The sequence below is a fragment of the Tiliqua scincoides genome, chromosome 5 (genome assembly GCF_035046505.1).
Source record: "Tiliqua scincoides isolate rTilSci1 chromosome 5, rTilSci1.hap2, whole genome shotgun sequence".
Classification (NCBI taxonomy): domain Eukaryota; kingdom Metazoa; phylum Chordata; class Lepidosauria; order Squamata; family Scincidae; genus Tiliqua; species Tiliqua scincoides.
In genome coordinates, this window is record NC_089825.1 from 68,069,027 (window position 1) to 68,081,998 (window position 12,972).

The following is a 12,972-nucleotide window of genomic DNA, read 5'->3' on the forward strand; positions in this document are numbered from 1 at the left end:
CCTTGGCCAAGTTGAATGCAATAACTAGCAATGCCCTGAGAAGAATGCCAGGATGCTAGTCAAGAGCTAAGCACAAAAAATCCCAACCCATTGTGAAAAGTGAAATTTGCAGGCTGACTTGGAGTCAGAGCAAACAAAATAAAATTAATTCCCTAAACAAATCTAGCTAGAAATACAATGCCACTTGCTTGCTACTTACATGGTCCCAATAATCTTAGTCCCTGTATTTATTGAAAAGTACATGTGGCAACTGCAAACCAGCAGCTGATTTCAACAGTAGACCTGGCAGAACACACCAGAGCACCCTGTGCTTGAATTTAAGTAATCTAGGTTAGATGATGTCATCACGCTATGTAACTGGATGAGTGGAGCCCACATGGCCTTTCCATTCCATTCCTTTCCTAACAGGAAGGTTTGGTGGCCTTCAGTGAGCACATGCCTATCTCAGTAAGAGGCTTGACTAATCTAGCCCTAAGAAGGACATCCAGCACAAAGCCACCTGGGAATGGTATTTTCTAACGAATAACTAACAGCCCAATCCTGAGCTGCCCGGGATGCCCAGCCTTGGTGGCACCAAGAACAGCTGCCGCCGGATCCTGCGCACCCCAGGCTACCGCTGGAGGTGCCTCAGGAAAAGGGGACTTTCATCCCCTTCTCCCAGGTAAGGTAAGCAGCCCAGCAATGGTAGAGTAATGGGTAGAGTAAAGGCACTTGTGTAGGGCGCCAAGCCCTCCATGAGCGCCTTGTATTCTGCAGAGCAGAGCTCTGCGGACCCGCCTCCCTCTCTTCCCCGGCACACCTCCAGCACGCCCCCCCTCCCCGTGTCATGCCTCCGCGTCATGCCTCCCCCCCCTCCCCCCGCCCCTGCCGGCTTCGCCCCTCCCTGGAAACCTCCTCCCCGTCCCCGCTTACCGTGCCATGGCTCGGCGGTCCACAAGACTGCTGAGCTGAAGAGGCTGGGCGACCGCCCGTGCTAGCCCAGCACCGGCCGGTGTTGGGCTAGCACAGGCAGGAGTCTAGTGGAAAGCCTCGCAAACGTGCCTTATGGAGCCGTGCCACTGAGCACAGGATTGGGCTCTAAGACTACTGTAATAGCATGTCCCAACAGCTTGTAGGCTATTGAACTAACACACAAATTTCTGGGGGATTAAAAGTGTTCAAAAATAAAGAAAAATATCAATAAATAGGTGAAAAAACTAGGTATTCATCACACATGTGCAAGAAAAGTTTAGAATTTTACTGAAAGTTTACTGAATTTTACCATTCAGTATTTACCCAGTAAAGCTGCCCAGTGAAGGGGAGTTCGAAACAAATTGTCGTAAGAGGTCACATTGCAACCTTCATAGGAGGTCAACAAATCAACGACAGCCACATTTCCATCAGCAACTGCAAAGTGGAGGGGAGTTCGTCCTTCATAGTCTTGCCAGTTCAGCAGAGATTCAGTGGGAGCAGCATCCTGTTTTGTTAAAACACATAAGTTAAACTGAGTTCTAGAACAGCGGTTCTCAAAACGTTTTACCCAGGACCCCCTTTTTAGAATGACAATCTGTCAGGACCCACAAGAAGTGATGTCATGGCTGGAAGTTACATCCTCAAGCAGGAAAAATTTTTAACAATCTGTAATCCTAACCACAGTTTCCTAAGAGTAAGCCCCATTGAACAAAATAGGGCTTACTTCTGAGCAGACCTGGTTAGGATTGTGCCCTTCAGCTGCAATTCTATCCACACTTACTAAGGAGTAAGCTCCATTGACTATCATTGTTAAAATCATATACACTATAGCCTGCTAGAAGTACAGATCTCACCAAATGCAGTCACATACCATGTTGGCATCAAGTCTAATATACTAAAAATAAAATATTGAAATGAATGGGGACCCACCTTAAATTAGCTTGAGACCATCTAGTGTAGGGCTTTTCAAACTGGGGTATCGGCCCTGGCCTCTGCCCCCTTAAGGGGCGGGGACAGCCTGGAGGCAGAGAGGAGGCAGTGGCGCGATCCCCAGGATCACGCCGCTCAAGGGGCTGCAGGGCCTTGGGAGCACTTACCCAAGCCTCCTGCAGCCTCCCCAGGGTGCAGGGAGCCTGGTGCAAACCTTTGGCAGGGCTCCCTGCAGCAGTGAAAGTGAAAGTGGAGCGACTGCACTCCACTTCCGCTTTAGCAGGCTCCCCGCACCCTGGGGAGGCGGCAGGAGGCTTGGTTAAGTGCTCCCAAGCCCCTGCAGCCCCTTGAGTGGCACAATCCTGGAGATCGTGCCGTTGCCTTCCACCCACCCCCACTGCCCCCCCCCCGCAAGCACTTACAGTGGCACAAACCCTCCTGGAGAGTTTGAAAACCACTGATCTAGTGTGTTCTGACCCACAGTTTGCGAAACAGTGTCCTAGAACAGGGGTCTCCAAACCCTGGCCCAGGGGTCAGATGCGGTCCATGATTAGCCTCTGGCATCCTGCAAGCCTCTGGCCCTCTCAACTGAATGTGACCAGAGCTGTGCTCCAATTGTGTCTGGAGGGTGTTCTGAGGGCCAGGGAGGCCATGCTCCTTCCCTCAGAATGCCTTTTAAAGGCCTAAAAACATCATGGTTTTCCTGAAAAACAAGAAGTGATGTTTTTGGGTCATCTGAAGGCCTCGGCTTTCTGAGGCTATCTAATGTATTTAATTAAATTTTATATTTAAAATTTATTTTTCTGGTCCTTGACATCATGCCAGATATTTGATGTGGTCCTTTGGCCTAAAAGTTTAGACACCCCTGTTCTAGAACATGATAGTCGCTACCTATAGAGTTCTGATACAGTGCAGATTCAGCCCAGTAATAGCAAGAAAATGATGATGGTGATTAAAAATAATTATATATTTCTTTTCATCATATTCCAAATGTTCACAAAGCCTACTAAAATAAATGTTTACCTAGTAAAATAAATGAAAAGATGGCAGATGCAATGCTTATGGAACTAAACAGCTACAGTACCTACTCATGGTTTTGAAATCCAAAATTCTCTCAGGCTGAAAACACACAAACTTTTAAAAATACTTTCATTAGGGAATCTGCTCCCACTTCCGTTAGTGTGGATTACCATTGTTTACAACTTGTGCTGTTCCTATTTTAAATGTTCCTACATGACTTTCAGCTAGTGCAGGAGAAGACAATACCTCACCTACCTATCCTAGATACTGACCCATGCTTCCATGCAAGCCCACACATATCCTTTTTGCCAAGCCTGCCACCATTTCTGGTGAACATGGCAAAGTAAAAGGAAAGCTTGGTCTGTTTCACTGATGCCTTGTCAAGATTTCAAAAGTATTATTGCATATACCAGTGCTGGTTTATATAAATGTTCCATTACAGGAAAAATAAAAACTCCCTGATTCTTCTCTCATAGCAGTGGCAGAGAAAAAGGAGGACAGATGAGTTTTTCAGAACAGTGAAATCGACAAGATCTATGGCTCCTTCTAAATGTTTCAATTTCATTCAAAAATAGAGAAGGTGGCAATGAAGGAACTGAAACACTTTTGCTCCCACCCATATGAGCAGGTATGAAAGCTCCCAACCATATGAACACCCACATCAACAGATGTTAAAATGTGAAAAAGTTATTCCCAAATACATACAAACTGGATGGCAAAAAATTGTGGGTTCAGGCCTATGTTCCAACATTGCTGTGGACCTAGCTCTTGTTGTTTAGTAGAAACAGGATGATTCCAGAAAGCTGAAGACGCACATGACCAGTTGTTCGTGTTCATTGTTGATACAGAGAAACGTAACATTTATATTATTTTTCTGGGGAGGCTCAAGCTCTCAAAGTAGAAACTTAGTGGGGGTGATATTTCAAAGCCTGTGATCAAACGCGAACAGGTGAAAATGCATAACACAGGTCATTATGAAGTCATTGTGGTGATATGGGGAATTCAAAAAGCCTGTCTCAAAGTGTGTCTCTTCTATCACCACTGTCCTTAAGAATGTGAATCCACTCAAAAAAGGTTACATTTCTATATTCTATACTGTGTCTAGCATATTTATTTATTTATTTATTTATCTCTATCATCTAGGTATTTATATCCCACTTTTCTACCTCTGAGGAGGCCCCAAGGTGGCAATATGAGTGACAAAAGAAGAAAAAAGTTATATAACATTTGAGTTTAAAAGTCTTACCAAAATACATTTGACAGTATGAATGGCACTGGGGTCTTTGTGGTTAGCTGCCCAATGAAGTGGAATTTTGCCTTCAATATCTGGGATTCCAATATTAGAATCATGCTTGATTATAAGTTTCACGTGTTCTGGATTATTGTAATAGGCACTCCAGTGAAGAGCAGTTTGCTGGGGATAATGGAAGAGTCAAAGATTTTTTGAAGAAAAAGAAACTAACATTAATAGTAACAAACCTTCTACTACTTTGTGAATGTTAGAAACCAATTAGATATTGTAACATATTTCTTCAGAGCATATAAGCAAAGATGGATTATAAGACATACATGCATTATTTACACGACATGAACCCTATTAAGCAATCTTGGATCACTGATGAGAAAAGAAGGGTGCAAATTTCTTGAAAATAAAATAAATGCAACTAACAATTTTTTTAAAATTTAGCTGCTTCTCAAGTAGAAGTCTCTGATGATTAGTTGCTACGAGTCTATAAACATACTGATTTTAATGTTGCTTCAGTCCAACAACCAGGCCTTGCATCTCTTCAATGTAATGTTTTCATTTGACACATTATAGTATTTACTTAGTGTTTTGAAATGTCTATTCTGCTTTCTTTAGGAAGTTGAGGAGGTTTACAATATGACAAAGCAAGGTGATTAAAAGTATCATCATAAAAAAAAAAGGTTCAGCAAACCAGTAGTGCCTCCCACAAGCATCTGGGAGGTCTTCTGAGATATGGGGAAGTCGCATGTGACCGGACGCTTCTGAGAGGCACTACTAATTTGATAGCAGCCCCCATCCCGGCACAGGTCTCTCTCTCTCTCTCTCTCTCTCTCTCTCTCTCTCTCTCTGTGTCCTAGAATGAATCCCCCCACAGATACTGAGAACCAACTGTAAATAAACTGTAGAATTCATTGCCACAAGATGTGATGATGTCCACTAGCTTGAGTGGCTTTAGAAGGGGATTGTAAAAATTCATGGAGAATGACTATCGATGGCTGCAAGTCATGATGTGTATGTGTTATTTTGAGATACAAAGCAGTATGTCTCTGAATATCAGAAATGGCAGGAGAGAGGTATGCCCTAAACTGCAGGCAATGGGAGTATGAATCCACTCAATGCTTAAACCCTAAGAAAACAAATTCAGCAGCAATTGTGGACATCAGTAATTGGAAACCTGACTCCAAATGTGGAGCAGTTTTTAAAATAAAAACTACAGAAATTGGGATACCATCAGTGTGTAGAGGAAGAAAGAAAGAAAGAGTCATTTAGCCAAATGAAAAGACATACAACAGCAAAGTCAAAGGGGAAAAAACCCAGGGTATTTTAATGAGGAAGAGCCCAATCCTATCCAATTTTCCAGCACTGATACAGGTGCAGTGCAGCTCCAATGTAAGGGAACAAATATTCCTTTACCTTGAGGAGGCCTCCATGACTATCCACCCACTACAGGATGCAGCGCACACCCCATTAGCATGGCTACACCAGGGTTGGAAAATTGGATAGGATTGGGCCCAAAGACAGTTCCTTAGAAAAAGCAATTCCTAAAGCTCATTCTGAGAAGAAACTCATGGAGAATATACCTTGCAATATTACTCCTGTGGCAGTCACAAAATAACTGAGTGGGAAGGTACCACTCCCCTTGAGGCATATTCACTCGCTACAAACTCTCCTTGAGGGGAGGCTGCATGAGAGCCAGTTCACTCGTCGTAGAACATTCCAAGGTTTGATCTACTCAGACACTGAACAAAGTGGGACTGTAGGGACCATGAAGAAGGATCCAATTTTTCCAAGATAGCAAAAGCCACAAAACAATTTGTTTACCTTGTTCTTGTCCTGTATATCTACTTCTCCTGGTGCCAAGTATTTCAGCAACAAAGCTAAGCATTTTGGACTCTTATGTCGGGTAGTTAAATGCAGAGGAGTAATTTCTTCCAAATCTTTCTTTACCCAGTTTGCTCTACGAGCAAGTAAAAGTTTCATAAAGCGATAGTTTCCCTGTACAATTTAATAAGGGGGAGAAAATGGTTAGTTTAAACATGGTAATATTCGTTTCACCACAGCCATTTTTTAAAAGGTGGTTTATAGTTTAAAAACCCAGAAGGAGAAAATATTTCCAGGTCCCAGTGCCTGGTCTAGCTTTTTGGACCTGTTTGTGTAAATTTGCTCCATCCTTGCAGTATATTTGCATAGCCCATTCTGATGCAGCAACCCCCGGCAGTGGCTTTGGTGTCTCAGGTCAAGGACCTACAATGCCAACCAGGTGTGCTATTCTTCCACTTTTCCCCAGTCCCTAAGTCTACAAAGCCCCACTCTCTGCAAGGCCTTGAGGGATTAGGGGGACACCTCCTTTTCACTTCTCAACCTCTGATTTACCTCCAGTAAACTAGTGCTTCCCCAGAACTGCAGGATTGCAGTAGAGACAACACAGTTGTTTATTTACAGAGGATACTTTTGTAGCCATCTTTCTTGTAAGTTCAGAAATGCAGTGACATAGCTCAGTTATTTTAGATCAGTAATTTATGTTCAGTTTCAGTTTCAGTTTCAGTACCTTTATTGGCATGCAGTTAAGAAATCATTAAACACTTTCATACAACTAAAAGTTCGTTTACTTATAATATATCAACTTGCAATTAACTCCCATAATTCAGAGACTTCAAAGAAATGGGGGCACGCTTCAAGTTAGATGCCACAATTTGCGAGATAAATGTGGCTATCTGAAAAATGGTGTTAGGGTCAATGGAAGCTAGTAAGGCTTGCAATATAACAGAATCCTCCAAGAAAAAATTGAGATAGGGTTGGGGAGCTGGACATTTCCTCCTGGCCTCATAATGAAGCGGACAATGGAAAAGAAGATGGGCTAACGTTTCTACAACACGCTGAGAACATGGACAAATTCTTTCATGAAGAGGAGTACCATTACATCTGCCCCAAAGAACAGCAGATGGAATGGAGTTACTACGGGCCACAGAAAAGGCCCTTCTAGTTTTTGGACATTCTAAAATATATAAATAGTTGGGGATTTCCCCTACTCTAACCGGTAAATGAAAGTGTAATGGTGAACAAATTTTGTTGGCAGCAGATAGAATATTGGAAGTATGAATGTCCAGGAGTCTCTCTTTAATGAGCCTAAATGCCTCATCTTGTGACAAATGGCCAAGTAAATCAGGCTCGACTCCCAATTGTTTTATTTTTGTACTCCAAAATTTATCTGTAAAATAAGGGTCATCGAGAAGATGATATAGAAGAGTGTTGGAATTGGTGTTGTAGAAAATTTTAAGTATGGCCCAATTCTATGCTTGCTAGCACCAGCCCTGGAACTCCTTCACTCCCCAGGACTGTGCTTTGCCAGCATCAAGCACATCCCCCACTGCAGTACATTTACAATGAAATTATGCAACTGTAAAGTAGCAGTAAAACTTTGATGAAATTTTTCATCCTCACAAACTATGGCTTTAGAATAGAATAGATGAGTGAACACATGGCTCTGAGCCTAGGAATTTTCAAGTGCTCTGAGGTGAGTAACCCCTCACATAGAATGACATGCCTATGCCACACTATTTCTAGTCATATAGTTTAGCAAAAGAAGGGAGTCAGGAAATTAAGCCCTGAAGCTGGAACACTGTCTCACATTTAATGAATAGGACTTTGTAGTTAAAGAGGCCTTTGACTTATTGTGCCTATATCAGAGGATGCAAAAAATACTATGATAGAGAAATAGTGCCATCTTCTGAATCTTGAAAACCCATGAACAACACCTCCCGTACCTTCTGTGAGCAGTTCCTTGGGTGTTACACTGTAAGTACATTCAAGTAGACTTATTGTGTGAGCAGTTAACTACACAAATAGGCTCTTCAAAATAATATTTGTACCAACTTATACTCCTTGACAAGGAGGAAGGAAGAATAAAGACTTGTTTTCATCAAGACAACCATACAATCATCACCTAATTTTGTTTCCAGAGCTAGGCAATGCCTGCACAGGAACTTCTGTCTCTCACAGCAAATTTAGTATAAAACCAGAAGAACAGATGTTGCAATGACATCTCACAATACAGTACATTATTTTGGACAGCCTCCTCACCCACCTACCCTTTATTCATTGCTATCTGCCGGGCATGTTGATTCAACTTCAGTCATATAGTTTAGGAATAAGATGACTGGCATGGAGGAAAACTCTAGATCAGTGGTTTTCAAACTGGGGTGTCGCAAACTGAAGGCCCTGGCCTCTGCCCCCTCCTCACAGGGGCAGCGAGGAGGCAGGGAGGAGGCAGCGACGTAATCCCTAGGATCGCATCGCTAACGTGGCTGCAGGGACTGGGGTGCACTCACCAGTCCCTTAAGCAGCCACCCTGGGGTGCGGGGAGCCCTGCACAAGTGCCCGCAGGGCTCCCCCACCTGCAGAAAGTGAAAATGGAGTGATCATGCTCCACTTCCAATTTTGCTGAGGCGGAGCGCAATTGCTCCACTTTCACTTCTGACGACCTGGGGAGTCCTGCAGACTCTCACACAGGGCTCCCGGCACCCCAGGACGGCTGCTGCAGGGACTGGTGAGTGCATCCCAGTCCCTGCAGCCCCGTTCGCGATGTGATCCTAGGGATCGCATCGCTGCCTCCCCCCGCCCCCACAAGAACTTACAGTGGTACAGTTTGAAAACCACTGCTCTAAACTACGTATATCCTCTACATTTCATATCGGTTTGCTCCTCAGCCTCAAATACCTGCATCATCAGGTGGGTAACACAGTTGCAATTTAGCGACTAGAGCTGCATCAAAGGTTTCTGCATTAGTTCACAGGATTAGTAGGAACAACTGTGGTTTTAGGAAGTAACAATGGGATTCTCAATTTTATCAGAGACTTTTGATATTGAAGAAATTGTAGTTTCTGCTTATGGTTCTTATGTGATATAGAAGTCAGTAACATTTGGCTTATAACAGGAAGAATGTTCTACACAAGCTAAATGTAATAGTGTTTATGTCCATAATGACCAAGATATTCTATTACACTGAGCAAAAGAAAATATTCACTCTTTTAAAACAAGTTTAAATGCTATTTTTACTGTTCAAATATTAATTACTAAATTACTATTCTATTATTTCATCATTTTCACTGAGAAAAACCTCAACATCAGTAATTGAATGCTATAATGTCCTAGAATGCTCATTTAAAACAGTTCAGCTGAAACCTATGGGAATAAATTCATATATATATATATATGAATTTATATATATGTATATATATATATATATATATATATATATATATATATATATATATATATATGGAACTAATATATCAATATCTATATATAAATGATAGAAATAAATATCAAATCTCAATATATATAGGATAGAGATTTATTTCTAACATTTATGGAACACACATTTCCTTCTAAAATGCAATACTAACAAAGTCTCTAATTGACATTCTTTTCCCAGAGGGTGCTTCTAAACCTAAGGGGCAAGATTATTCCCCCTTAAGAACATAAGAACAGCCCCACTGGATCAGGCCATAGGCCCATCTAGTCCAGCTTCCTGTATCTCACAGCGGCCCACCAAATGCCCCTTAAGAGATTATTTATCCTAATTTCCTTGGTGCAGGATTCTCCCTGAAGAAATTATTGATAGACCCACTGAAATAGGTTTTGCTGTATTTGTTATTGTACTATTATCTGCTTGATATTATCTATCTAGCCATTATATTTTTTTCTCAATAAAAAATATCCAGTAAGAACAACCTATTTCAAAGTATGGAAACTCTATGTACTACTGAAGTTCCCATTCTCTGGAATTTTTGTTTCTAAAAAAATAGTAAGAAATGTTCTTTGCTTCCTAATGACTGCATGATAATAAATTTGCATCTACAGAGTTAATGTTTTGCATTTGGTTTGGTTTTAGTAATGACATTAGAAATGAGCTCCTCTGCTTTAAAAAAAATTTAATTAATGACAGAATTTATCATTCATCTTTAATTCAGAGAATTGCTTCATTCTGTGAATATTTATTCAATTTAATCAAATTCCTGCAACCAGATTTAATTTCAAAGTAAGCTATTATGCTATTCAAAAGAAAATGTTCAGGAGACTGAATATATGGTTAACAGACCATCTTTCTATAAACTAATTACTACCAGATGGTCTCTCAGGTTTTAACATGTGGTAAAGAATTTCTGGGTAATACTCCCCAATTCAAATAGTTTCCCTCAAGTTTAGGACACTTTGAGTGCAATCCTAACCCACTTTCCAGCACTGGTTTAGCTATGCCAGTGGGGCATGTACGGCATCCTGCAGTTGGGGGGTAGTCACGAAGGCCTCCTCAAGGTTAGGCAATGTTTGTTCCCTTACCTTGGAGTTGCACCGCCCTTATGTCGGTGCTGGAAAGTGGGTTAGGATTGCATCCTTTCTCAGGAAGCAGAACATAATTTGCAAATACTCTTACCTTTGGTCTTACAGGTTGGTTAGCATTCCTGTACTTAGACTTACTGGAGCAAGTCAATCTGTGAAGATCGACACCAGTAACTTCTTACTTTATTGCTTCAGGTGCCGCCAGGTAGCCCAATGCCCAATTCTATCCCTGGAGGTTCTGCCAGGTGCAGCAGCGCCAAAATGGCTATTTAGCAGCACTGTCAGGCTGCCAGAAGTCTCTTGGAAGAAGGTGACTTCTGTTCCCTTCCCCTGGGGAAAGGCCCAGTCCCTGCAATGGGGCTTCTCAAGTCTGCACATGCTCTTTTGTCAGCGCAGACTTGAGAGCCTCTGGTTGGGCTCTGCAGCCTGACACAGAGGATAGGATTGTCCCACCCCCCTCTTGGGCCAATTCCTCTTTCACCCATTCCGCCCACTCCCTGCCTCCCCCCCACCCCAAAAATACCATCAGTCAGTGCTGCAGGAGAGCCAGCCAACCCTTAATAGGGTGCTGTCCCTCCAGCACTAGCAGCTTCCCCTCTCCGGATTCTGTGGACATGCCTTACAGCACATTTGGAACACTCAGCACCAGTGCTGGAGCTCAGCACTGGCATTGAGGGTTGATAGGATTGGGCCCTGCGACTCTTAAAGAGTCCAGAATATTAAAAGACCAAAATAGCGAACAAAAGCCTGAAGGTTACAACAGATCTCTTTGTGGCCTATATTATGTTGAATCTTAGGTTGCAAACTTCTAAAACCAGGTCTGTCATTTTGTTGTCTCTCTCTACAGTGCCATGGACATTGATGGCACAATAAACAACAATTTAAAACACTTAATTTAAAATATTTAAGGTGGAATGTATGGAAAAATGCACCTTATTCTGGGAGTCCAAGGCAGTTTTTGAGCTTGTTTTTGTCAAAAAGCAGCTCTCCATGCCACACGGCAAACTCTGTGCAAACTTCCTTTCACACTGTTGAAAAGGAAGGGATTTTCAAAAGCAGGTTGTGATATGGTATTGGGAAGGGGCTCTGTCTGGAGAAAAAAAAATGTGCATCTAAATTGGGAGCATCTAAAGTCGTTCTTTAGATTATCATTTTAGCCATATCCTCTGAAGAAACTCTGGTAATTGAAGTGCATTATATGTTACATGAACATTTAGGCACATTTTTGAATTTAACATTGCCAAATCTCAGTTGACCAGAAAAAAAATTTGACCTTTTTCATTTGAAGCCAATGTCTGAACACTACCTCCTGAGCTAACCAAGTGACTCAAGCTAAGAAGCTTGCAGGTTAAAACAGACCTTTAAATGCCGCAACTCTTTTCAATTTTCATCTTATCTATAGAAAACTCCCAATTTTAAAAAGTTTGCAAAGTTTCCATCCTCAATTTATATTAGCAATTAAAAAATAGTTTTAATACTAACAAAGTCACAGAAATCCAGAACAAAGAAAACTCAAATTCTATTAGTTAAACAATTATAGCATGGTGTCAGTTATAAATTTTAAAAACGTCAGTTAATTTGTACATGGAATGAGAAAATTGATACTTAGCACAGCATACTTAGCTGAGAATATGTAATGTAATTGACCAGAAAAAAAGAATTCAAAATACAGGCATCTCTCATTGTACACCTATTTGATTTACAGCCCAATCCTAGGATTGGACACAGCCTTTTGCAAAGGTGGAAGAAAGTTCTGCTATTGCAAAACGGCTGCTGACAGAGCACACAGCGCTCTGTTAGTGGCCATTTTGAGAGTGTTGCCACATGAAGTGGCAGTGCTCCCAGACAGCCAGCAATTGCCAGCCAGCCACCAAGCAGGTAAGGCAGCAGCAGGGGCGGAAAGGTGGAGGAATGGGGTGGGGAGGCTGCAAGAGAGGGTGAATCTGGCAGTGATGGCACACGCCAGATCCCACCCTCCTTTTCTGCAGCTTCTCTGCCCCCTCTCTCTCCTCAGACGTACACCAGTGATTTCATTGGTGCAGGTCTGAGAAGACTCACTGCAAAGTTGGAGGCTTATAGAGGTGTGAGGGGATTTAAAAGCTGCCTTACTCTGACTCAGATCATTGATTCATCTACCCTGCTAACTGGTTAAGAGGCACTTTTTCAAGTGGGTGCTCCTCTTTTATTTAGCAGGGAGAGAGTAACTGGCCCACCTCACCCCAGCAGTGTCTTTTCTAGTGGCTGTCTGCTGGTGTTGCATCTTTTTAGATTGTGAGCCCTTTTGGGACAGGGAGCCATTAGATTTTTTTATTTTCTCTGTAAACCGCTTTGTGAACTTTTGTTGAAAATCGGTATATAAATACTGTTGTTGTTGTTGTTGTAGCTCAGTATTGTCAACACTGACTAGCAGCAACTTTCCAGACAAGAATTTTGATAGGGAATATGATAGGGACTGAATCTAGGATCTTCTACACCAGTGGTTCCCA

General features: G+C 42.1%; 1 protein-coding gene across 2 annotated transcripts in view; it reads right to left on the minus strand.

Moving 5' to 3' along the window:
- The window catches only part of INVS (inversin), a 107,161-nt gene that overhangs the window by 43,406 nt on the left and 50,783 nt on the right, over positions 1-12,972 (minus strand). Inside the window, exons 4-6 of one of the 2 annotated variants that reach the window (XM_066627086.1) lie at positions 5,969-6,142; positions 4,148-4,315; positions 1,276-1,456 (exon numbers count right to left, since the gene is read on the minus strand). In XM_066627086.1, coding sequence (XP_066483183.1) covers positions 1,276-1,456; positions 4,148-4,315; positions 5,969-6,142 — 523 coding nt within the window. The remainder of the gene's footprint in view (positions 1-1,275; positions 1,457-4,147; positions 4,316-5,968; positions 6,143-12,972) is intronic. The other variant, XM_066627087.1, reaches the window with a different exon arrangement.